Consider the following 24,213-nt stretch of genomic DNA (forward strand, 5'->3'; position numbering starts at 1 on the left):
TATTGAGAGAACAATGATTTGATGTGACCTGGTTTTTGGGTTACAAACAATCAGTTCTAGTCAAAAGTTTGGACATACCTACTCATTCAAGGGTTTTTCTTTATTTTTACAATTTTCTACATTGTAGAATAACAGAGAAGACATCAAAACAATGAAATAACACATGGAATCATGTAGGAAGCAAAAAAGTGTTAAACAAATCCAAATATATTTTATATCTTAGATTCTTCAAAGTAGCCACCATTTGCCTTGCTGACAGCTTTGCACACTCTTGGCATTCTCTCAACCAGCTTTATGAGGTAGTCACCTTAAATGCATTTCAATTAACAGGTGTGCCTTGTTAAAAGTACATTTGTGGAATTTCTTTCCTTCTTTTAATGTGTTTGAGCCAATCAGTTGTGTTGTGACAAGGTAGGGGTGGTCTGTATATCTTCAAGTAAGAGTTCAGTCCTGAGACAATACACTTCTGTGGTTGATTGTGTTATTCGTCTCTTTATAGAGGCCAATGTCACAACTGAAAATACACCTGTCATTACTTCATTTCGAAGCTAAATAAAGACTTCAACGAAACTAAACAACGTGGTTCCACCATGATCTCCAAATTTCCTAACGTCACGTAATATTAGAAAACGGCTCAGGGTTGTTTCTGTCATTACGTATCTATGTAAAAGAAATCCCTCTCATAATCCTTGCATCATAATACCTACGATACAAAACACTTAGAAATCCAAGATCAAGGTAGTAGTTGTAGCTTTATTTTGTGAAAACATGCAAAGGTTTTGTGTCTTTGTGAAACTACATCATTTGAGACCTTTGCACGAAAGGGCCAGTTTTCCTGACAGATCAACCGCCAGATGTGAGGATGACTGTCACAGTCCACAAAGCCAAACATGGTTGCCAATGGAATTGTCTGCAAGAACATTGACATATATATATTTTTCTCTCTCTATGACTAAATGTACAATACAGGGACATTATTAGGATTGTTATCAATGTTGTTCACACTTTCCAGTGGTCTTATGTTGTGTCTTCTCCCACAGGTACTTCTGGTTCAGGAGGACAACATCAACTGAGGACATGATTACACTGAAGATCACATTCGTCAATGTCGGAGTAATCATGACGCTGATCACTTTTTGGTTACAGGAGTTGAAATGAGACAGGTATAGATGCAGTGCTTGCAGGTGATTAGCAGCGAGCGGTTTCCATAGGAACCCTTTATTGTGGAATTTGGAGGGTGACTGTGTGGTGAAGCGAGGGGGACGGAGCGTATCGGTAAAGCCACTAGAGACATGGTGGAGGGGGCTAGTAAGAGCTCTTCAAGATGAGTCACGGAGAGGGGAAGATTCAAGATTAAACAGAACACATCTTAAACTGATTCACAGAGGTTTAACAAAATTACATCTAACAGTCACTCATCATCACAGTGTAGGGAGATGATGAGTGCATAGGAAGACTGAACTTTGGGGAGAGAACGTCTGAATAAGAATCCTTGTTACACAACACAGATACAGATACTTAATCACCCTTGAGCAGGAGGTGTGTGTGTGTGTGTGTGTGTGTGTGTGTGCGTGTGCGTGTGCGTGTGTGTGTGTGTGTGCGTGCGTGGGTGGGTGCGTGTGTTGGCTGGGGAGGGGAGGGGAGACTTCCTTTACTGTATCTTTATGTGTACTTGTCTGGCAAGGCCATTCTTAACCCATAATCTCTTAAATTGCAGATGAATAGTCTCCTAATCTCTAGTCTCAAAGAAGTGATATGAAAGGCAGATCTAAATAGAGTGACCTGGTTCAGATTTCACACTAATCCCTTACAGAGAGAGAAGAAAAGGAGGGAGACGGTGCTGGTGGCGGACAGTGTTGTGGAAGGATGACGACGCCAACAGGACATCTCCTAAACCACGTCATACTAGTCCCAGGTTAATCACTGGAGTAGGATTACATACCATTTGGCATATGGGTTCTTACTGCACATCAAGACATATCTCAAACACATAGGAAGATAATACACAAGCTGGGCCCAAGCAGTCCTCTCTGAGATGTATAAAAGGGAACAGTATGTGTATGAGCCTATCGATGCTGTTCAAAATGGGTAGGGTTCGGCTGCGATGTGTTTCTTGTTGTCATTATGATTTTTTGTTGTATTTATTGATGAGAAACCAATGGGATGTAGGCCTACAAGGAAAATAATAAAACAAGAGAAGAATAAAGGTGGACCCAACCACAAGTTCCTTGTTTTCTCAAACGCTACAGTTAAAGCCCATACCCCATCCTAAGTGAAAATAAAACATGCTATTCTAATACCAGACGCAGGGTTTGGGATGTATAACTGAATTATAAAACATGCTATTCTAATACCAGACGCAGGGTTTGGGATGTATAACTGAATTATAAAACATGCTATTCTAATACCAGACGCAGGATTTGGGATGTATAACTGAATTATAAAACATGCTATTCTAATACCAGACGCAGGGTTTGGGATGTATAACTGAATTATAAAACATGCTATTCTAATACCAGACGCAGGGTTTGGGATGTATAACTGAATTATAAAACATGAAGTGGCTAATAAGAGCCTGTTACAGCAGTACTTAATGTTGGCAGGTACAGAGGGAATGAGTTTGTCTATGTTGACCTTTATTTTCTCTGGCTTTGGTACATTTCCAGAATCCATTCAGATGCAAAACTTTGTCTGGTCAAATTCGATTATGATCATAATAAACTATTTTAATCTGGTCAGTTCCACGAACAAGCCAGAAATTCAGTTGATCAATCCAGTCTGGGCTCTCAGAGATTTCACTAAGAAGGTCTACTGATATCATTTTTACAAGTGGAACAATAAAAAAAAAAAAATCTTCCATGAGCCACTGTGTCAAAGAAACATGACCAAATGACATCTGACAGTCTAGGAATTCCCATCACCCTTCATTTGTAACAGATCAATCCCTGTCTCCCTGCGTGTCAATCATGTTGAACGATCTGGAACCTTCTCTGTCTGTTTACAGCTAGGGTAGAGTACCCTAATTAGGGTCAGTCAACAACAGCCCCCTACTAAGTAGTGATTGATCAACCCCAGTCAGCTCAACCAGTGCATGCATGGCTTTAAATGATGACTGTGTGTTTAAACAAGGAAAGTGTTACATAATAAAGGGCCAAGTAGATCAAAGTCATTATTTTTGCAGGTAAATGGGGTGAATTCTCTGCTTGGTTCATTTTATTACTACTTCTATTGTACTATTATTTTAACCTGTATAAATGTTGTTTTAGAAATGTGCTGACAATTCTAATTATATGGGAAATGTAAGGTGGTGTTGGCTTTGTACTTGGAAAAAGATAATAACTTGTTTCTTCGTCCCAGTTTTTAGAACACAGATGCAGAATCACAAGCGGGTTTTACCAGTAAGGATCGCCTGGCCACACAGAGTTAACTGTAGGATTATCCGTTTCATTACAACATCAACTTTCCTCTAACTTTCCTGAACTTCTGCTCCCTGTGTTTATTTATATATCCCTCTCTGTCCCCGTCTCCTGTTTATTGCTCTGGTGTGCTGTAGGCTACTCGACAGATCCATCCTTTATCGACATTTTCCTCTGTACACATTTACTGTAGCTTTGACATTTGGATGTCATCCATTATTGTGAATGGGTCTGTAAACCCTGGGTTAATTCGCTTTCAGTTTGTGAACAAAACATTGTGATGACCTCGAACACAGACTAAATGAGCCTAGAGAGGAGCAGGTCTTACTGTCATAACAGCAGGTGACTATGACTGATTCCTGGATGCCCTAGAGATGAAATAAGATTTAACTGTATAATAAAGTAGCTGTTTGCTCTATATCCCTACACAGCAGTTTCCTTGCAGTGTATGATCATGGACTGGGTGACGCAGTGTCTCATTGAGCTCTAGATTGATGGAAGGACAAACTTTAATGGGGAATGGTAGTGTATAAGTGTCTCATGCAAATGTCTTGAGCAGGTATTATTGTCAAATACTTAGTAGGAGATATCCAAATAACCAAGTTCACAATTATAAATTCAAATATTGCTCTGACCAGTTTAAATGTATCTTTGATAATTATTAACCTACTTATTTAAAAAAAAAAAAATCTGAGTTAAACCAAGGTTACGCATCCTATCAATAGTAGCATACCCAGGTGAGACCGGACAGCTGTTCCAGGAACCATGAAATAGAAGAGGCATTTGATTCTCACTGGTTTCAGAACAAGCCTTCATTAATTGTAGATTATCTTTTTGAAAATACATTTTAAAGACTGTGAAAATTAATAGTAATACATTTTCACTTGGCGAAGTCTGTGAGTCCTGTTTCCCACCACAAACGTCTTGACATTGTAATGTGTATTGGACACTGGGGACCTTTACGCATTTTAGGTTATGATTTAGGAAAATTGATAAATAGGCCAGGCTTACCTTAAAAACAACAAGTTATTTTGTTGTGCAGCTTGCTTGTTGTTTCGATCCACTTCTGAATTATAACCTCAATTCTGAATAGTCCACGTACTCTTTGGAAGGAAGGATGTGTGACCCCAGGAGTCTCTGTTGTACGCCTTGCCTTTCAGCAATAGTCCTATCCTGTTCTGTTTCCACTCTCTAATTCCTTTAACATTAATCACACATTTTTGCATATCTTTATTGTTTTTTCCCCTTTTGTTTTTGAATCCTTTGTTGTCCTCTGCTGCCTTCTAACTGTCTCCTGTAATCCGGTCGGTGCGCGTTCTCCTCCACAGACTCGTGCACTGGAGTCTCCAAATGCTGTGTCAATTTACTCTGTGCAAAGTGTGTGGGTTCCAGGGGGTGCTTGTCAGTTTGATTATGTCTCCCTCACGTCTTTATGTATATGTGTAGGCGTTAAATGATGCGCCCCCTTCTCATTTTACTGGTTGACTGCATCTCAAATCTATGTCTCATTGGAATAATTGTGGTGAGATGAACATGAAGTAGTTGTAAGAATGGGTATAAAAGTTGTTATAACCTTGTTAATACACTACCAAGTCACTTGGACTGAATTTTGCGTACTGAACTCTGTATAGAATAAACAATAATTTCAGTTCCTTGAAATCTTTACCCACTCACCATGGCTCTCAGGCTGGTTTCTAGCCCACTATCTCTGCCAGTGCAGTCAGTCTCACTGTCAATGCATGTTAGTCTCCAACCACAGTCGTACACTCCCCTAAGGCACTCTGCCAAACCTAGTGCACTTTGTGTGGTAATCTTCAGTCCTTTACATAATAGGACACTTTATAAAGTGTAGGATTGTAAAGTTGTTCTCTTTTTCTCTTGATTTTGCACGTTATTTATGAGAACAGATATTTATGAGAACAGTGTATATGGGATTTGTCTGAACTTCATCCATAGAAAATCGGAAGTTGCGCTGAACTCTCATCATAACTTGACATGTTGTTGCTGTAATGTTGAAAATAAATTGCAGATAATTAACCTAAATGGAAACAACCCAGAAACGTATGCCAGTGCAGTATTCCTGATCTTGGGTATGGATGGAGCACAATTGTTTCTATGGAAACCATTTCCTTTTACAATCTTCTCTCTCCCTTTTCTCTGCTCCTAAATTATAGAGCAGAGGGGGCTTCTTTTCAATGCGCTCTCCTCCTCAATAGGAAGGTGGGAGTATATCTGTCCATATGACAGGCTCATAGAAGAGTAGTGAGGGGGTGGACTGAGATAGGTACCAAGAACAGACTGACGAGTGGCTGAGGAGAGATGGAGAATGGATGTTGCGGGGCGAAAGGAGCTTGGAGAAAAGGTACTATAGTATGAGCATTTGAGGTGTGTTAATGAAATCCAGAGTTTAAGATACAAAATATTCCTCATGATATGTAGCTGGCCACTGACTCAGCTGACCTGTACACTGTAATGAAGGAAGGTGTGGCTATCAAAACGTTATGGGGACTAATCTGACACCCAGGGCTGATTACTGGCTAATAATACACACACAGAGGAGTCATCTTGTGGTCATCTTCTACTCAGATTCTACTGTAGCCTGTCTGGTCACTCTGTCTGACCCTTTATACTGTCCTCTTGGCAGCCAGAGACCATGACAGTTGTATAATGGTAAAAAAAAGTCACATCTAAATCAATTTAAAGTGGTTTCCTTTTTTTTTTTTTTTAGATTAGCATTAGATATAGATTTATGTTATCTCTAATGTTAATCCCATCATATACCTGTATATTATCTCTAATGTTAATCCCATCATATACCTTTATATTATCTCTGATGTTGATCCTTTCATACACCTTCACATTATCTCTAATGTTGATCCATTCATATACCTTTATATTATCTCTAATGTTAATCCCATCATATACCTTTATATTATCTCTGATGTTGATCCTTTCATACACCTTCACATTATCTCTAATGTTAATCCCATCATATACCTTTATATTATCTCTAATGTTAATCCCATCATATACCTTTATATTATCTCTAATGTTGATCCTTTCATATACCTTTATATTATCTCTAATGTTAATCCCAATCATATACCTTTAGATTATCTCTAATGTTGATCCTTTCATATACCTTTATGTTATCTCTAATGTTGATCCCATCATATACCTTCATATTATCTCTAATGTTAATCCCATCGTATACCTTTATATTATCTCTAATGTTGATAATTTTATATACCTTCATGTTGTCTCTAACGTTGATCCTTTCATATACTTTATGTTATCTCTAATGTTAATCCCATCATATACCTTTATATTATCTCTAATGTCGATCCCTTCATACTTGTAATAGGACAGTTGGACATGTTTATGAACAGGTCATATACTGTATGCTCAATGTCTATCTTTACAACAAACATAAGAAAGTAATAACTCAGTAATACCAGAGCAACATATTTGGCAAATAAGTAATGTCATTGAAGAATACTGCCTATATGACGATATAGACCCTAGAACACACAACTAACTATACACTCACAATTGTCCCTTTGAAACGGACAGAAATGTTTTTGCACTGCTATTACTTCAGGACTTAGCACTTAGATCCTCAGGAGAGGTTTTTCCACTCGGTACAGGGGAATGATGGAGGGCAATGACTTGCAACAGACGGAGAGACAGAGGGAGTGGATTATAATCACACTGCTGGACACAGGAACAATAATTTAGGAGCAGGGGACCAGGAAGGGAGGGTGAGGGGTGCCAAGCAAGAAGAGGGTGGTGATTAGTTTTGACGATGATTCAGATATTTAAGAGGATTGTAGGGTAGACAGGGAGGTGGAGGAGATAAATATAGAGGGATGAAGAGTTGAACCAGGGAGATGGAGATAGTGAGTTGTTCAAAGCACTACACAAAACATGGAAACAAAATGATGAGCTCTCACTTGTCATTATGTGTCATAAACAGTTGAAAGCTCAAAAGAAAAGGTTAAACATTGTCAGGACTCTGCAAACCAAAAACCCATGTGTTTTGTATAGAAGTATAACAAAAAAGTTTTAAAAATGCAAGACAAAGTACACTACATGACCAAAAGTATGTGGACACCTGCTCGTCGAACATTTGATTCTAAAATCATGGGCATTAATATGGAGTTGTTCCCCGCTTTGCTGCTATAACAGTCTCCACTCTTATGGGAAGGCTTTCCACTAGATGTTGGAACATTGTTGCGGGGTCTTGCTTCCATTCAGCCACAAGAGCATTAGTGAGGTCGGGCACTGATGTTGGACGATTAGGCCTGTCTTGCAGTTGGCACTCCAATTCATCCCAAAGTTGTTCGATGGGGTTGAGGTTAGGGGTCAACCGATTAATCAGAATGGTCGATTAATTAGGGACAATTTCAAGTTTAATCAGCATTTTTGAACACCGATTATGGCCGATTACATTGCACTCCAGGAAAGGACTACGTGGCAAGTTGACTACCTGTTATGCGAGTGCAGTAAGGAGCCAAGGTAAGGTGCAAGCTAGCATTAAACTTATCTTATAAAAAACAATCAATCTTAACATAATCACTAGTTAACTACACATGGTTGATGACATTACTAGTTTATCTAATTGTCCTGCGTTGCATATAATCGATGCGGTGCCTGTTAATTTATCATTGAATCACAGCCTACTTCGCCAAACGGGTGATTTAACAAGCGCATTCGTGAAAAAAGCACTGTCGTTGCGCCAATGTCCCAATGTACTTAACCATAAACATCCATGCCTTTCTTAAAATCAATACACAAGTATTTATTTTTTAACTTGCATATTTAGTTAATATTGCCTGCTAAGATTAATTTATTTTAACTGGGGAAATTGTGTCACTTCTCTTGCGTTCTGTGCAAGCAGAGTCAGAGTATATGCAGCAGTTTGGGCCGCCTGGCTCGTTCCGAACTGTGTGAAGACCATTTCTTCCTAACAAAGACCGTAATTAATTTGCCAGAATTGTATATAATTATGACATACCATTGAAAGTTGTGCAATGTAACAGCAACATTTAGACTTAGGGTTGTCACCCGTTAGATAAAATACGTAACGGTTCCGTATTTCAGTGAAAGAATAAACGGTTTGTTTTCAAAATGAATAGTTTCCGTATTTGACCATTTAATGACCTAAGGCTTGTTTTTCTGTGTGTTATGATATTATAATTAAGTCTATGATTTGATAGAGCAGTCTGACTGAGCGGGGGTAGGCAGCAGCAGGCTCGTAAGCATTGATTCAAACAGCACTGCCCTGCATTTGCCAGCAGCTCTTCTCTGTGCTTCAAGCATTGCGCTGTTTATGACTTCAAGCCTATCAACTCCTGAGATTAGGCTGGCAATACTAAAGTACCTATGAGAACATCCAATAGTCAAAGGTATATGAAATACAAATGGTATAGAGAGAAATAGTCCTATAATAACTACAACCTAAAACTTCTTACCTGGGAATATTGAAGACTCATGTTAAAAGGAACCACCAGCTTTCATATGTTCTGAGCAAGGATTTTTTTTTTTTTACATGGCACATACTGCACATTTACTTTCTTCTCCAACACTTTGTTTTTGCATTATTTAAACCAAATTGAACATGTTTCATTATTTATTTCAGACTCAATTGATTTTATTGATGTATTATATTAAGTTCAAATTAGTGTTCATTCAGTATTGTTGTAATTGTCATTACTACAAATACATATATATAAAAATCATCCGGTTAATCGATATCGGCTTATTTTGGTCCTCCAATAATCGTTTCGGTATCGGCGTTGAAATATCATCATCGGTCGACCTCTAGTTGAGGTCAGGGCTCTGTGCAGGCCAGTCAACTTCCACACCGATCATGACAAAACATTTCTGTATGGACCTCGCTTTGTGCACGGGGGCTTTGTCGTGCTGAAACAGGAATGGTCCTTCCCCAAACTGCTGCCACAAAGTTTTAAGCACAGAAACATCTAGAATGTCAGTGTATGCTGTAGCGTTAAGATTTCCCTTCACTGGAACTAAGGGGCCTAGCCCGAACCATGAAAAACAGCCCCAGACCATTATTCCTCCTCCACCAAACCCTACAGTTGTCACTATGCATTGGGGCAGATAGCGTTCTCCTGGCATCCCCCAAACCCAGATTTGTGCTGCCAGATAGTGAAGTGTGATTCATCCCTCCAGAGAGCGCGTTTCCATTGCTCCAGAGTCTAATGGTGCTGAGCTTTACACCACTCCAGCCAACGCTCTGCATTGCACGTGATGATATTAGGCTTGTTTGCAGCTGTTCGGCCATGGAAACCCATTTCATTAAGCTCCCAGTTTGGAACTCGGTAGTGAGTGTTGCAAGCAGACGATTTTTACATACTACGTGATTCAGCACTCGGCGGTCCCGTTCTGCTCCTAGAAGTTTCCACTTCACAATAACAGAACTTACAGTTGACTGGGGCAGCTCTAGCAGGGCAGAAATGTAACAAACTGACTTGTTGGAATGGTGGCTTCCTATGATGGTGCCACGTTGAAAGTCACTGAGCTATTCAGTAAGGCCATTCTACTGCCAATATTTGTCAATGGAGATTGCATGGTTGTGTGCTTGACTTTATACACCTGTCAGCAACTGGTGTAGCTGAAATAGCTGAATCCAAAAATGTGATTTGATTTGTAGCTGAAATAGCTGAATCCACTCATTTGAAGTGGTGTCCACATACCTAAAGTGTATGCGGCATGGGTTAGGACTAGGGTTGCACATTTTGGGAAATATTCAGAGGTGGAAACTTTCCATGGGAATTAACGGGAATGTATGGACATTAATGGAAATATTTGCAAACGAATATTAATACCATTTTAATGTAGATTTTTTTTGCATTGGATATATTTACCATATCATATGGCGACTGAAACATAAACCTTTTACCTTATCATAAATAGACATAATTGCAAATTATTGAATCCTTCCAATAGAAGAAAGTAATAACAATTGTTACGAATTGAACTTAAATTAAATGAGTTGACTCTTCACATGATTTCACTGAACAACAAAAGAAAGGGAATATTGAATGATCCATCGCATCTCCCAAAAACTTTTTCAACATTTGTAGTCTAAAAACTAAAGCTTTGGTTGTCTTCCTCTCAGGCTATCATGTCTTCTCCCTGGACATCCTCAATGTCCACCTCTTGAACATCAGACTCTAAGTCCTCATCTTCACTGTCACTTTCCAACCTTGTTGAGGATGGCTCATTATCAGGCTCCACAAGCCTCAAATTTGCCCGGATGGCCACCAATTTTCCAACCATTGTATTGGTCAGCCTGTTGCGTGCTTTGGTGAGTGTGTTCCCAAACAAGGACCAGTTGCGCTCTGAGGCGGCTGATATTGGTAGAATTTGGAGGATGGTGGAGGCAACAGGGGGAAAAGCCTCAGATCCACAAAGTCCCTTCCACCAGGTGGCTGATGAGATATGTTGGAACGACTGCCATATTGCATCTCCATCCCAAAGCCCATGCTTGGAAGTGTACTTTGCCAGACTGCCAAGAACCTTTCCCTCATCCAGGCCAAGGTGGTGAGACACGGTAGTGATGACACCATATGCCTTGTTGATCTCTGCACCAGACAGACAGGATGCTCTTGCCAGCATATTTGGGGTCCAACATGTATGCTGCAGCGTGTATGAGCTTCAGGCAGAAGTCTTCACGCTTTTTGATGTATTTCAGAACTGCAATTTCCTCTGCTTGGGGCAACAGTGAAGTGGGCAGGGCAGTACGGATTTATTCTCTTACATCTGCAAGCAGAGTCTGAACATCAGACAGGATGGCATTGTCTCCCTCAATCCGTGCAATGGCTACTGCTATAGGTTTCAGGCTGCTTACCACTCTCTCCCAAAATACATCATCCAGGAGGATCCTCTTGATGGGGCTGTCCATATCGGCAAACTGTGATATGGCCATTTCTTGAATACTCCTTCCCCTCCAGGAGACAGTCAAACATGATGACAACACCACCCTAATGGGTGTTGCTGGGCAGCTTCAATGTGGTGCTCTTATTCTTCTCACTTTGCTTGGTGAGGTAGATTGTTGCTATAACTTGATGACCCTTCACATACCTAACCATTTCCTTGGCTCTCTTGTAGAGTGTATCCATTGTTTTCAGTGCCATGATGTCCTTGAGGAGTAGATTCAATGCATGAGCAGCACAGCCAATGGGTGTGATGTGAGGGTAGGACAAGCAGCCTTCATGTTTGTAGCATTGTCTGTCAGCAGTGCAAATACCTTCTGTGGTCCAAGGTCATTGATGACTGCCTTCAGCTCATCTGCAATGTAGAGACCAGTGTGTCTGTTGTCCCCTTGGTCTGTGCTCTCGTAGAATACTGGTTAAAGGGTGGAGATGATGTAGTTAATTATTCCTTGCCCAAGAACATTTGACCACCCATCAGAGATAATTGCAATACAGTCTGCCTTCTCTATGATTTTCTTGACCTTCACTTGAACTCTGCTGAACTCTGCATCCAGCAAATGAGTAGATAAAGCATGTCTGGTTGGAGGAGTGTATGCTGGGCGAAGAACATTCAGAAATCTCTTCCAAAACACATTGCCTGTGAGCATCAGAGGTGAACCAGTTGCATACACAGCTCGAGCAAGACATCCATCAGCATTTCTCTGACTACGTTCCTCCATTAAGTAAAACAAACTTTGTATTCCTGGAGGACCATGAGCTGTTGCTATCGATAAGGTATCTGATTCATAATTTTCACCTCAAATAGCAGTAGAGGGACTTTTGTCAGAGGTTGCTTGTTGTGAACGCTGAGGGAACTTTATGCACTTGGCCAGATGATTCTGCATCTTTGTTGCATTCTTCACATATGATTTGGCACAGTATTTGCAAATGTACATAACTTTTCCTTCTACATTAGCTGCAGTGAAATGTCTCCACACATCAGATAGTGCCCATGGGCATTTTCCTGTAAAGATTAGAAAAGCAGTTAGGTTAAATAACTCCTTTGTAAGATAAATGTTTTAAAATGAAACATGTATGGAAACAGGTGAATTGACACTTCTCAGTTAGCAGCTTCAAGCAAGCTAAACCCCACATGGTAGCAAAAATGAACTAGCAGAAATTGTTAACAAGTTAGAAATGATTTAAACACATATCTATCTTCAGAGTTAGTTATGTTAGGTGACCTAAACTGGGATATGCTTAACACCCCGGCAGTCCTACAATATGAGCTAGATGCCCTCAATCTCACACAAATTATCAAGGAACCCACCAGGTACAACCCAAAATCCGTAAACATGGGCACGCTCATAGATATTATCCTGACCAACTTGCCATACAAATACACTTCTGCTGTTTTCAATCAGGATCTCAGAAATCACTGCCTCATTGCCTGCATTCGCTATAGGTCTGCGGTCAAATGACCACCCCTCATCACTGTCAAACGCTCCCTAAAACACTTCTGCGAGCAGGCCTTTCTAATCGCCCTGGCCCGGGTATCCTGGAAGGATATTAACCTCATCCCGTCAGTAAGGGATGCCTGGTCGTTCTTTAAAAGTAATTTCCTCACCACCTTAAATAAGCATGCCCCTTTCAAAAAATGTAGAACTAAGAACAGATATAGCTCTTGGTTCACTCCAGATCTGACTGCCCTCAACCAGCACAAAAACATCCTGTGGTGGACTGCACTAGCATCGAATTGTCCCCGATATGCAACTTTTCATGGAAGTCAGGAACCAATACACACAGTCAGTCAGGAAAGCAAAGGCTAGCTTTTTCAAACAGAAATTTGCATCCTGTAGCTCTAACTCCAAAAAGTTTTGGGACACTGTAAAGTCCATGGAGAATAAGAGCACCTCCTCCCAGCTTCCCACTGCATTGAGGCTAGGAAACACTGTTGCCACCGATAAATCCACGATAATCGAGAATTTCAGTAAGCATTTCTCTAAGGCTGTCCATGCTTTCCTCCTGGCTACCCCAACCCCGGCCAACAGCTCTGTATCCCCCGCAGCTACTTGCCCAAACCTCCCCAGCCTCTCCTTCACCCAAATCCAGATAGCAGATGTTCTGAAAAGCTGTAAAACCTGTACCCGTACAAATCAGCTGGGCTAGACAATCTGGAACCTCTCTTATCTGGACCCTCTCTGGACTCTCTCTTAATAAATTATCCGCCGCCATTGTTGCAACCCCAATTACCAGTCTGTTCAACCTCTCTTTCGTATCGTCCGAGATCCCTAAAGATTGGAAAGCTGCCGCGGTCATTCCACTCTTCAGAGGGGGTGACACTCTAGACCCAAACTGTTACAGACCTATATCCATCCTACCCTGCCTTTCTAAAGTCTTTGAAAGCCAAGTTCATTAACAGATCACTGACCATTTCGAATCCCACTGTACCTTCTCCGCTGTGCAATCCGGTTTCCGAGCTGGTCATGGGTGCACCTCAGCCACGCTCAAGGTATTAAATAATATCATAACCGCCATCGATAAAAGACAGTACTGTGCAGCCGTCTTCATCGACCTGGCCAAGGCTTTCGACTCTGTCAATCACCGTATTCTTATCGGCAGACTCAACAACCTTGGTTTCTCAAATGACTGCCTCGCCTGGTTCACCAACTACTTCTCAGATAGAGTTCAGTGTGTCAAATCGGAGGGCCTGTTGTCCGGACCTCTGGTAGTCTCTATGGCGGTACCACAGGGTTCAATTCTCAGGCCGACTCTTTTCTCTGTTAATATGAACAATGTTGCTCTTGCTGCGAGTGACTCCATGATCCACCTCTACGCAGACGACACCATTCTGTATTAATCTGGCCCTTCTTTGGACATTGTGTTATTAACAAATCTCCAAAAGAGCTTCAATGCCATACAACACTCCTTCCGTGTCCTCCAACTGCTCTTAAACGCTAGTAAAACTAAATGCATGCTTTTCAACCAATCGCTACCCGCACCGCCCACCTAGCATCACTACTCTGGACGGTTCTGACTTAGAATATGTGGACAACTACAAATACCTAGGTGTCTGGCTAGACTGTAAACTGTCCTTCCAGACTCATATTAACCATCTCAAATCCAAAATTTAATTTAGAATCGGTTTTCTATTTCGCAACAAAGCCACCTTCACTCACGCCGCCTAACATACCCTTGTAAAACTGACTATCCAACCGATCCTCGACTTTGGCGATGTAACTTACAAAATAACCTCCAACACTCTACTCAGCAAACTGGATGCAGTCTATCTCTGTGCCATCCGTTTTGTCACCAAAGCCCCATATGCCACCCACCACTGCGACCTGTATGCTCTCGTCGGCTGGCCCTCGCTACAGACCCACTGGCTCCAGGTCATCTATAAGTAGGTAAAGTAGGTAAAGCTAGGTAAAGCTCCGCCTTATCTCAGCTCACTGGTCACCATAACAACACCCACCCGTAGCACGCTCTCCAGCGGGTATATCTCACTGGTCATCCCCAAAGCCAAGACCACCGTTGGCCGCCTTTCCTTCCAGTTCTCTGCTGCCAATGACTGGAACGAATTGCAAAAATCACTGAAGCTCACTAACTTTAAACATCAGCTATCTGAGCAGCTAACCGATCGCTGCAGCTGTACAGAGCCCATCTGTAAATAGCCCATCCAATCTACCTTGTGTTTGTGCATGTGCACCACGTAGTCACATTTAGTTGTTCATTTATTGATATATTTTGTTTTGTTTAAGTTTCTCTTTTAATTAAATATGTGGAACTCAACATCCGCTGCGCATTTGTCCCGTTCTTACAACAGCCGTGACAGAATATCCCACCAAAAGAGGACCAAGCAGTGTATCCACGAGATAAAGGAGTTTTGGACATGGGAAGAAGTGATGGGTGGATGCGAGACCCTTCCTTGGCGGCAGACGGAAGGTAATAATGGAGGAGAGCAACGACGCCAGGGTTCGCGTCCACAGAAAGCGGGTCATCAGTCCGGTGCCATATGTGATGGCTCCACGCATCAGATCTCCAGTGCGCCTCGTCAGCCCGGTATGTCCTGTGCCGGTTCCTCACACTCGTCATGAGGAGCGTGTCGTCAGTCCGCTGCCAAAGAAACCACAAGATTATTTGGGGGGGGGGGGGGGGGGGGTGACACATGGAGCTGGCGGTCAAGCAGCGGAGACTGCCAGAGCCTGTGTGGGAGTCGGAGGAGGAATTCGATGAAAGACTCCGGAGAAAGGTGGTAGTGATGAGAATGCTGCAGCACACTCGTCCTGAAGTGCGTGTCCCCAGTCCGATACGTCCTGTACCGGCTCCACGCACTAGGCCTCCAGTGCCCATTCACAGTCCAGAGCTTCCGGCGACGGTTCCCAGTCCAGAGCTTCCGGCGACGATCCACGGTCCGGAACCTCCGGCGACGGTCCAAGGTCCGGAACCTCCTGCGACGGTCCACAGTCTGGAACCTCCTGCGACGGTCCACGGTCCGGAGCTTCCAGGAAAGGTGTCCAGTCCAGCTCCAGGGCAGGAGCCTTCCTCTGCGCCGGTGCCCAGTCCAGCTCCATGGCCGGAGCCTTCCTCTGCGCCGGTGCTCAGTCCAGGCACGGCGGCAAGCTCAGCTCCATGCTAGGAGCCTTCTTCTGCGCCGATGCCCAGTCCAGGCACGGTGTTCAGCCCGGCTGGCACGCCCTGACCATAGAGAGCCCTTGTTTCTCTATGGTGTAGTAAGTCAGGGCGTGACTAGGGGGTATTCTAGTTTATAATTTCTATGTTGTCTTCTAGTTTATATTTTCTATATTGGTGTTTTGTATGATTCCCAATTAGAGGCATCTGGTAATCATTGTCTCTAATTGGGGATCATATTTAAGTAGCTATTTTTCCCACCTGTGTTTGTGGGATATTGTTTTGTGTTTGTGCACCACGTAGTCATGTTTAGTTGTTATTTTATTGATATTGTAATGACCTGACTAGATCATAAAGGAACAATTGTCCAGACTGAGGCTTGATTTTTCGAATTGACGGTTTATTAACCCAACTTTACACAGGCTACTGTTTGGCCGTAGCCCACCTCAAATAAATGAAAGATACCCCACAAACCAACCGTGAGCTTCTCTTGTGAAGGCCAGATGTAAGAGAGAGAACAATGGCTAAACATGGTCTTAAATGCCAATGCTCCATCCCCCTGCCCAATCCCCCTCCGCCAACCCCCAGGATGCCCGGCATCAGAACATTCCAGGCATTTCCGTGATTCGCAGATAGCAGGTTGATTGGCATGTCGGACCTCGCGAACACTGGTAAGTACAACACAACCCACTAATAGCCTAACACATAATACACAGCTGTCTGTGCGGGTCGCTACAATATATTTTGTTTTGATTTAAGTTTATCTTTGAATTAAATATGTGGAACTCAACATCCGCTGCGCCTTGGTCCCGTTCTTACGACAGCCGTGACAGTGTAACTCTGTGTTTGTGTTGCACTGCTTTGCTTTATCTTGTCCAGGTCGCAGTTGTAAATGAGAACTTGTTCTCAACTGGCCTACCTGGTTAAATAAAGGTGAAATAAAAAAAATAAAAAAATAAACTTTGCTGTAGGCTACTATTTACTAGTTTTTAAAAAATCATGCATGTCATATAAAATATATTCACCCCACCCAGTACTGTAATGAAAACTTACCAGAAAGCATGTAGTCCTTGGCTCAGACAGTCTAGTAATGTGGGCTCAATAGCATGCCATTAGTGTGCAAGATCTTGAGAATCAGCTGTACATGTGATGGAAGAATGCAGAGGGTTGCAATTCCATTGAATTGGGGATAGTTTAACCAAAACATGTCCCAAGACCTATAATTGCCTTATGTGTATCCCACAAAAAAGGTTCACTGTTATAAGCTAACTTTTTTGATGAATTTTAGCAAAATTCCCGGGCTTAACTTCCCATGGAAAATGTCCAGAAAAATTCCTGAAATTTACCCGAAGGTTTCTGACCGTTTGCAACCCTAGTTACGACACAGTAGGCTAAACTATATGCCAGGCTTCTTCTTAACTGGTGAACAAGACTATTAAGAAAACACATCATGGTAACTGCAGCCAACACTTTAAAGTATGAACTACTTTCATTGAATTAACAACTTAAATTGAAGCAGATGGGGTACCTTATATAAACATGAGTTTCCCAAGCATTTAGGCCTACAATCATGAGTCTACGGGGATGGTTAATGATGGAGTTATTGGCCACAACCAATAGTACATAATAATGTCGTTTTATATCGAGAGATATTCCTGTAAAATAAACGGTTTACTTACTGCTATTTGTCTCCATCTGCTGTTGAAGAAGGTCACATACGGACTATTTCTTAGTGACAGCCCACTTCAGTGACATGCTCATGCTTTCACGCCCCAGTCTGGCTGTAATTTGAGCGCCAGAGGCAATACGGATTTTGCAGAAACTGGCAGCCACGTCACCGCCACAGGTCTGACAAACTTTCCCAGCCCTTTGCAGACAGTGCTGCAGAGGAATCCCTATGCATAATATCTAGAATGAGCATTTGTAGTGATTTCCAAAGAACAAGAGGACATAACATTTGGGAACATTGGAGTTATTTGGTCTTTTTTGTTTTTTAGAGGAGTCTCATTTTACATACGTTATTGTTTTGACATCGCCTGAAGACTACATTGAGGCCTCATTCTTACAGACTTGTACCAATATTTCGACTCTTTCTTTTTGGAATACCAAAACAGCACTATGAATATCTTCCGTCTAGCCGGTGACGTGTCACATATCGTTGCTATCATCATTCTATTAGTGAAGATATGGAGGTCCAAATCCTGTGCTGGTATGTTGACAGTGGGATTATTTGATATGCAGTTGTTTACAGGGAAGTCTAGCTGTTAATGATTTATTGATTTGCTCATTCAGAGGCCTAATATCTGTTTAACAAACTTGGGGACACATTGCCTGACGACTCAAACTGAATTATCCCGCTGCTCTATGTTCGCTAAATAGGCCTACTTCGTTTTTGAGAAGAAACTAACATCCGTGGTAGCCAGACAAGTAATGCATCTGGCCATCTCAGTTGGGAAGTTGACCTCACACTCCTAGTACTGGTCTGAAAAACTCACGTCATGTCATGCCCTCAGCAGTTAATTTGTTACTTTGTTGCAACAATGACTACAATTGGTTACAGAGTAAATCAATTTGTCTTGTCTACTTCGACGCACAAGAATGTTACGTGGCAAAGAGTTCAGTCTAACCATATTTGCTTAGGGAGTCGCACCCTGGTCTGCTTTCTACCTCAGATATCCGCATTGATGATGTTTTGCCATCCCCAGGTCATGAAATTAAATTGTTGCATATTTTTTATTTAACTAGGCAGGTCAGTTGAGAACAAATTCTTGTTTACAATGACGGCCTAGGAACAGTGGGATAACTGCCTTGTTCGGGGTCAGAACGACACATTTTTTACCTTGTCAGCTCAGGGATTCGATCTAGCAACCTTTCCGTTACTGGCCCAACACTCTAACCACTAGGCTACCTGCGGCCCCATACGTGAGATAAATGACTGTTGTGTGTTTCTGCAGGTATTTCTGGGAAGTCTCAGGTGCTTTTTGCATTAGTCTTCACTACAAGATACTTGGACCTGTTCACGAGCGTAATCTCCATCTACAACACAGTTATGAAGGTGAGGTAGACAATAGTATCCTACAAAGAAGCCAGCCAATCAATGATTTGTGTTCTAACCTAAACTCCTTCCCTCTGTCTTGTGTGCTCAGGTGGTGTTCCTGGCTTTGGCATATGCCACTGTGTACCTGATCTACATGCGCTTCAGGAGCACCTTCGACTCAGAGAGTGACTCATTCCGTGTTGAGTTCCTGCTTGTGCCTGTGGCTGGGCTTTCCTTCCTGGAAAACTATGCATTTGCCCCCCTGGAGGTAAATGTGCCAGGTTCAATACTTACTGAACATACAGGTAAACTGCCAAAATAGAGAAGACACCAACTTAAAGTGTCTTAACAGGGCGTTGGGCCACCACAAGCCGCCAGAACTGTTAAATGCGCCTCGGCATAGAGTCTACAAGTGTCTGGAACTCTATTGGAGGGATGCGACACCATTCTTCCACAAGAAATTCTGTCATTTGGTGTTTTGTCGATGGTGGTGAAAAATGCATCTTTAGGCACCGCTCCAGAGTCTCTCATAAGTGTTCGATTGTGTTGCGATCTGGTGACTGAGACACACACACCCTTTAAACCCCCCTTAGGGAACCCTCTTTTCAAGTCATTGAGAGCTCTTCTAGCCATGATAGCCAAAATAATGGGCAACTGGGCATTTTTATACATGACCCTAAGCATGAGGAGATCGCTAATAGCCCCGGCTTTCAATATACTTTGAATCCCTCATTTACTCAAGCATTTCCTTTATTTTGTTAGTTACCTATATAATTTAACCTATATCATTTAATTAGCTATTCTATCACATCATGGTATAGACAATGTAAATGAGGGGCAACTAAAACCCCAAATATTTGCTTTTGTGGAATATTGGCCTAGAAGTCTCAACTGCATATCTTTGGTGCACAGATCCTGTGGACCTTCTCCATCTACTTGGAGTCGGTGGCCATCTTGCCCCAGCTCTTCATGATCACCAAGACCGGCGAGGCAGAGTCCATCACCACCCACTACCTGTTCTTCCTGGGTCTCTACCGAGCCCTGTACCTGGCCAACTGGGTGTGGCGCTACCACACCGAGGGCTTCTTTGACCAGATTGCTGTGGTGTCCGGTGTGGTGCAGACGATTTTCTACTGTGACTTCTTCTACCTTTACGTTACCAGGGGTAAGTATGAGCCAGGGAGGGATTTTGACATTGTATTGTATTTCTAGTACATATTTCATCCCATGTACCTTTCCCTCTTTGCCTTTGTCCCTCTCCAGTGCTCAGAGGAAGTGGAAAAATGTCCCTGCCCATGCCCATCTAAAGAGAGTCAGTGCTGTTTTAAGCGACAGTTGAGCAGTTCAGTAACTGAAAGCACCTCTGCCCTCCAATCATACTTAGTAATGGACTACAGTCTGCAGTGTCACAGTACCCCCTGTATACCCTGGGGGGTATATACTGTACCCAGAGGGCAACCGTCGTGTTGTTGGTACCTGGTGTGTTTGTTGGTGTGCTTTTCCCTAGACTAAAATGACCAAAGAACGATGTCCTATGTTTTTGTGCATGAGTGTGTGGAACTGAATATTAATGGGAATTGAGTAAATTGAATACTGTGGGAATTTTCTTTTTTCTATTTTTCTTTTTCATGGAGGCAGATATTGTCCCTCTTCAATTAGTCCAATGGAGTTTGTGCCTTATTTTTCCTTTTCTAGTAAATGGCATATTTTGAATGTCTTATTACATCAAAATGGTGTAAACATTGTATATATGTGAGACATTTGTTCCGCTTTCCTGTCTTTTTACAATTTCTACATATAACAGTGACCAACCTTCAAGGCTTACATTGTTTCACCAAGCAGAGTTCATTGGGAGTCTTGTATTTAGGCTGCTATGGGCGATATTTGCCATCCTTGTCAAGAGTTGTGCTATGTTCTTCCCTTTATGATAATAAGTCCATGGAGATGCCACACAGAACGCGCTGTCATGTATGTAACTCTTATATCCGTTCACTTCTTGACTGAACCAAGGTTCTTCTTAAATACGTTGTATTCTGTACTTTGATTTTACCAGTCATTTCCATTCCTTTAATATTAATGCATTTCATTAAGTAAAACGAATACACATTTGTGTGATGTCACAGTTCAATCTATTTTCTATGCGATGAGGCATCAACTGTTATTTCTCACTAACTAGAGTTCATTCATATCTCAACATTTATTGACTACATTTTTAGACCAGGATTACAATGGCAAAGGCAGATTAATGCTTCAACAAAATGGAAAGGTACTTACACTCTTGGTATATTATATTATATTATATTATTATATATATATATCGTCTTGGTACTACTAAATGTGTGCCAAACTTTTACAGCTGTGGTGCCCATGTTGTAATGATCAACATTTTATTACAAAGAACCTTCACCATTTGTAAATTAGGTCAGTAAAAGGTATATTTACTGGTTCTTCGTGTTGATTACTTTAAATTGTGTTTCATCACACCAGGATGTTTACTCCTGCATACTCACACTAGCGATTCACATAATTTAAAACAATTCACAGCACACTTGACTTTTCTATTGAGTATTCAATAATGAATGCATGTTTACTCCCGTGGTACTATGACAACCTGGTCAAATAGAATCACTTCCTCAACTGTCAGGGCTGGGCTTCTACTAAGGATGATGGTGGCAGTTCCATTACAGTGGTATTACACTGCATTTTGTCTTCTATCAACTCTTATTCACTTTCTGATCATTTACCTCCGTGTGTTAGTGCACTAATAGCTTCATCAACTATGACTGTCAATGGAAGAAAGTGCATCGGCGCTCTTTAGCAAGCCTGCCTTATGAAGTCATTGTGATGATTTTTCAGAGAACACATTTGAGTGATAAATAAGTGTGTAAAAACGAATTTGCACTTCAGAGACAGAAAAAATATACTGGTTATTTAAGATCCTCATCTTCTACCTGATAACCCAGCACCATACAGTGAATAATAGTGGATATTAAAAGTCCCCGTCAGTGTAGGAGAGTTTTGCGGTGTTTGTAAAGCACTTTACTTCCCTCTCTCACAGCTCCTCCCACCACTTTGGCAGCTGATGTGATTGACAGCGGTGTGGTAGCCAAAGCTGCTGCCCTCTCTATCGCCTTAACCTTTTTCACTGCTTTCCCTTTCCCTTTACTTGTTACTCCAGCTCCCTCTGCCGCCCCCTTCCCCAGGGCAGACACCAGCTCACACCAGAACAACTTCTCTGCCTTCTTTCTGGCTGCCTCTTCCTCTCTTCTCCTCTCCTCCTCTTCCCTCCTTCTCATTCTCTCTGCCTCCGGTCCCTGAGGCTCTGGCCCTGTCTTCACCCCATCCTCCTCCTGCTTCAATGGAGTCATCCTTCTCTCTCCCAGAGTTCCTTCCTGCACTTCTCTGATGGCTCTCTCTGCCTCCTGGTACATCTCGTTGGTGTAGAAGCCACCTCCGTTCTGTGTCACCATCTTGTCTATCTTCTCCAGGAGCTCTGTGACCTGAGTGCAGTCTGTTATCTTGTTGCTGTTGTTAAAGACATGGTAGCCCCCCTGACATCTACTCACAAACTCCTGGAGCTCCTGGCTCTCCTTCAGGAAGTCTTCCATGCTTTTTCCCTGTAGATGGTCACCCCAGGTGAACAGTACTACTGTGTATCTGAGGACTCCTGGTCCAAAAGTGGCCTTCACCCACTCTAGGGCATCCTGCTCCTCCTGAGTGAACCTGCCAGGCTGAAGGGTCACCAGGAAGGAGTGGGGGCCAGGGGTGGACAGCACCACACAGCGGCCTGCCTCAGCTGTCACCTCCTGAGGGGAGAGGCGGGTGTCGAAGAACCCTGGGGTGTCGACCACAGTGAGGTTCCTCCCAGCCACAGCTCCACTCTGTCTGTCACACTGACCAGTTACAGAACATGAAGAGATGTCCACCCGGAATGCCTGCCTCCCTAGGATGGTGTTACCAGAAGAGCTTCTCCCTGTGCCTGTCTTCCCCACCAGTACCATCCTCAGCGCCCCACTGTCAGGCTCCGGTGATGCTTCACATGCTGTGACACAAATTACAGTCATTTATTTACCTAACCAATCTAAAAGTGTAACCTACCTTGAAATTACTATCTGACATAGGCCTACTGTTGTCCTATTATCACCCATATAATATGTAGGTCTATTATATTTATAATGGTTGGGGGCTGAGATGTATTTAGCCTACATTACAGATTTCTGAGTGCTGCTGTTTATTTTCGGCTGTTAAAAAATGCTATACAAACGCCATATTTTTTGATGCGCAATGGAAAATCTACCTGCTAGCAACAACGACAGTAGGATATTACTGTTTCAATAGTCTCTCACCCAGATTCGAGGCAGCACATTCCAATGACGCCATCTCCACTGTCCCACATGAGTTAGCCATGGCGAAAACGGCTGCAACTATGGATTATCCGTGGAAAACCTAATATGCACTGAAATAAGAGGGTCCTGTCTTCGGTTGCGTTACTTGCATATTTTACCAGCACCTCCTCATTCTTATTGAGAAATTGAGAAATTAAATATATTTGTTTCCATGTCCTTTTTCTTTTCACCCGTTTACATGCCGTATCTACGATGCAATGCTGCAGAGTCAGAACATGATGTCATTGTGATAATGCGCATGTAACAGTATAGCTTCCGTCCCTCTCCTCCGCACACGCGACCAGTCTGCGCTGACTAACTGACACTGTAAGCTTACCTGTGGTCAGTTTCTTGATCCTACACTGTCAACTTGCCGTTCATGCTTACATTTTGTTTTTCGCATATAGGGTGAATTCGGAAAGTGTGGGACGTCATATTATTACTAAACTATTATTACTAGACCATTATTACTAAACTATCATTACTAAACTATTATTACTAGGCACTTGCAGAGAAATCAAATTATCGAAATCATATCACTTAATTTATGTGAGATCATAGTGGAGGGCAGAGAAAGCTTTAAACAGCCCCCCCCCCCCCCCGAAAAAAAAGCGCAAGGTAAGATCAGTGACATGTTTTTGTTTTGATGTTGAGGTTAAGGTTATAAACATGTCATAAATAATTGCACTGTGCCAAACTGTAATTATGCATACTAGTACTTTAAGGGTTGACTCCAGTGGAGGCTGCTGATGGGAGGATGGCTCATTATAACGGAACAAATGGAATCGCGTCAAACACATAGA

At 42.2% G+C, this 24,213-nt stretch overlaps 2 protein-coding genes and 1 long non-coding RNA gene across 3 annotated transcripts in view; 2 read left to right on the forward strand and 1 right to left on the reverse strand.

Moving 5' to 3' along the window:
* LOC110538350 overlaps positions 1–5,089 on the forward strand; it is a 37,701-nt gene extending 32,612 nt beyond the window's left edge. The window contains exon 2 of the long non-coding RNA XR_002475735.2: positions 1,041–5,089. This is a non-coding gene — a long non-coding RNA (uncharacterized LOC110538350). The remainder of the gene's footprint in view (positions 1–1,040) is intronic.
* A 12,676-nt stretch (positions 5,090–17,765) lies between these two features.
* Positions 17,766–21,147, forward strand: LOC110538348 (ER lumen protein-retaining receptor 3). The gene is made up of 5 exons (XM_021625103.2): positions 17,766–18,197; positions 18,943–19,043; positions 19,135–19,293; positions 19,938–20,190; positions 20,289–21,147. The coding sequence occupies exons 1-5, from the start codon at positions 18,107–18,109 to the stop codon at positions 20,330–20,332; spliced, it is 648 nt and encodes a 215-aa protein (XP_021480778.2). The 5' UTR covers positions 17,766–18,106; the 3' UTR covers positions 20,333–21,147.
* Positions 21,148–21,198: 51 nt separating this feature from the next.
* LOC110538347 (GTPase IMAP family member 7-like) lies at positions 21,199–23,724 on the reverse strand. Its single transcript, XM_021625102.2, has 2 exons — positions 23,372–23,724; positions 21,199–23,067 (listed from the first exon to the last, which is right to left on the reverse strand). Exons 1-2 carry the CDS (start codon positions 23,430–23,432, stop codon positions 22,028–22,030), a joined length of 1,101 nt encoding a protein of 366 aa, XP_021480777.2. The 5' UTR covers positions 23,433–23,724; the 3' UTR covers positions 21,199–22,027.
* Between the last annotated feature and the right edge of the window lie 489 nt (positions 23,725–24,213).

Source organism: Oncorhynchus mykiss, chromosome 12 (assembly GCF_013265735.2).
Source record: "Oncorhynchus mykiss isolate Arlee chromosome 12, USDA_OmykA_1.1, whole genome shotgun sequence".
NCBI lineage: Eukaryota > Metazoa > Chordata > Actinopteri > Salmoniformes > Salmonidae > Oncorhynchus > Oncorhynchus mykiss.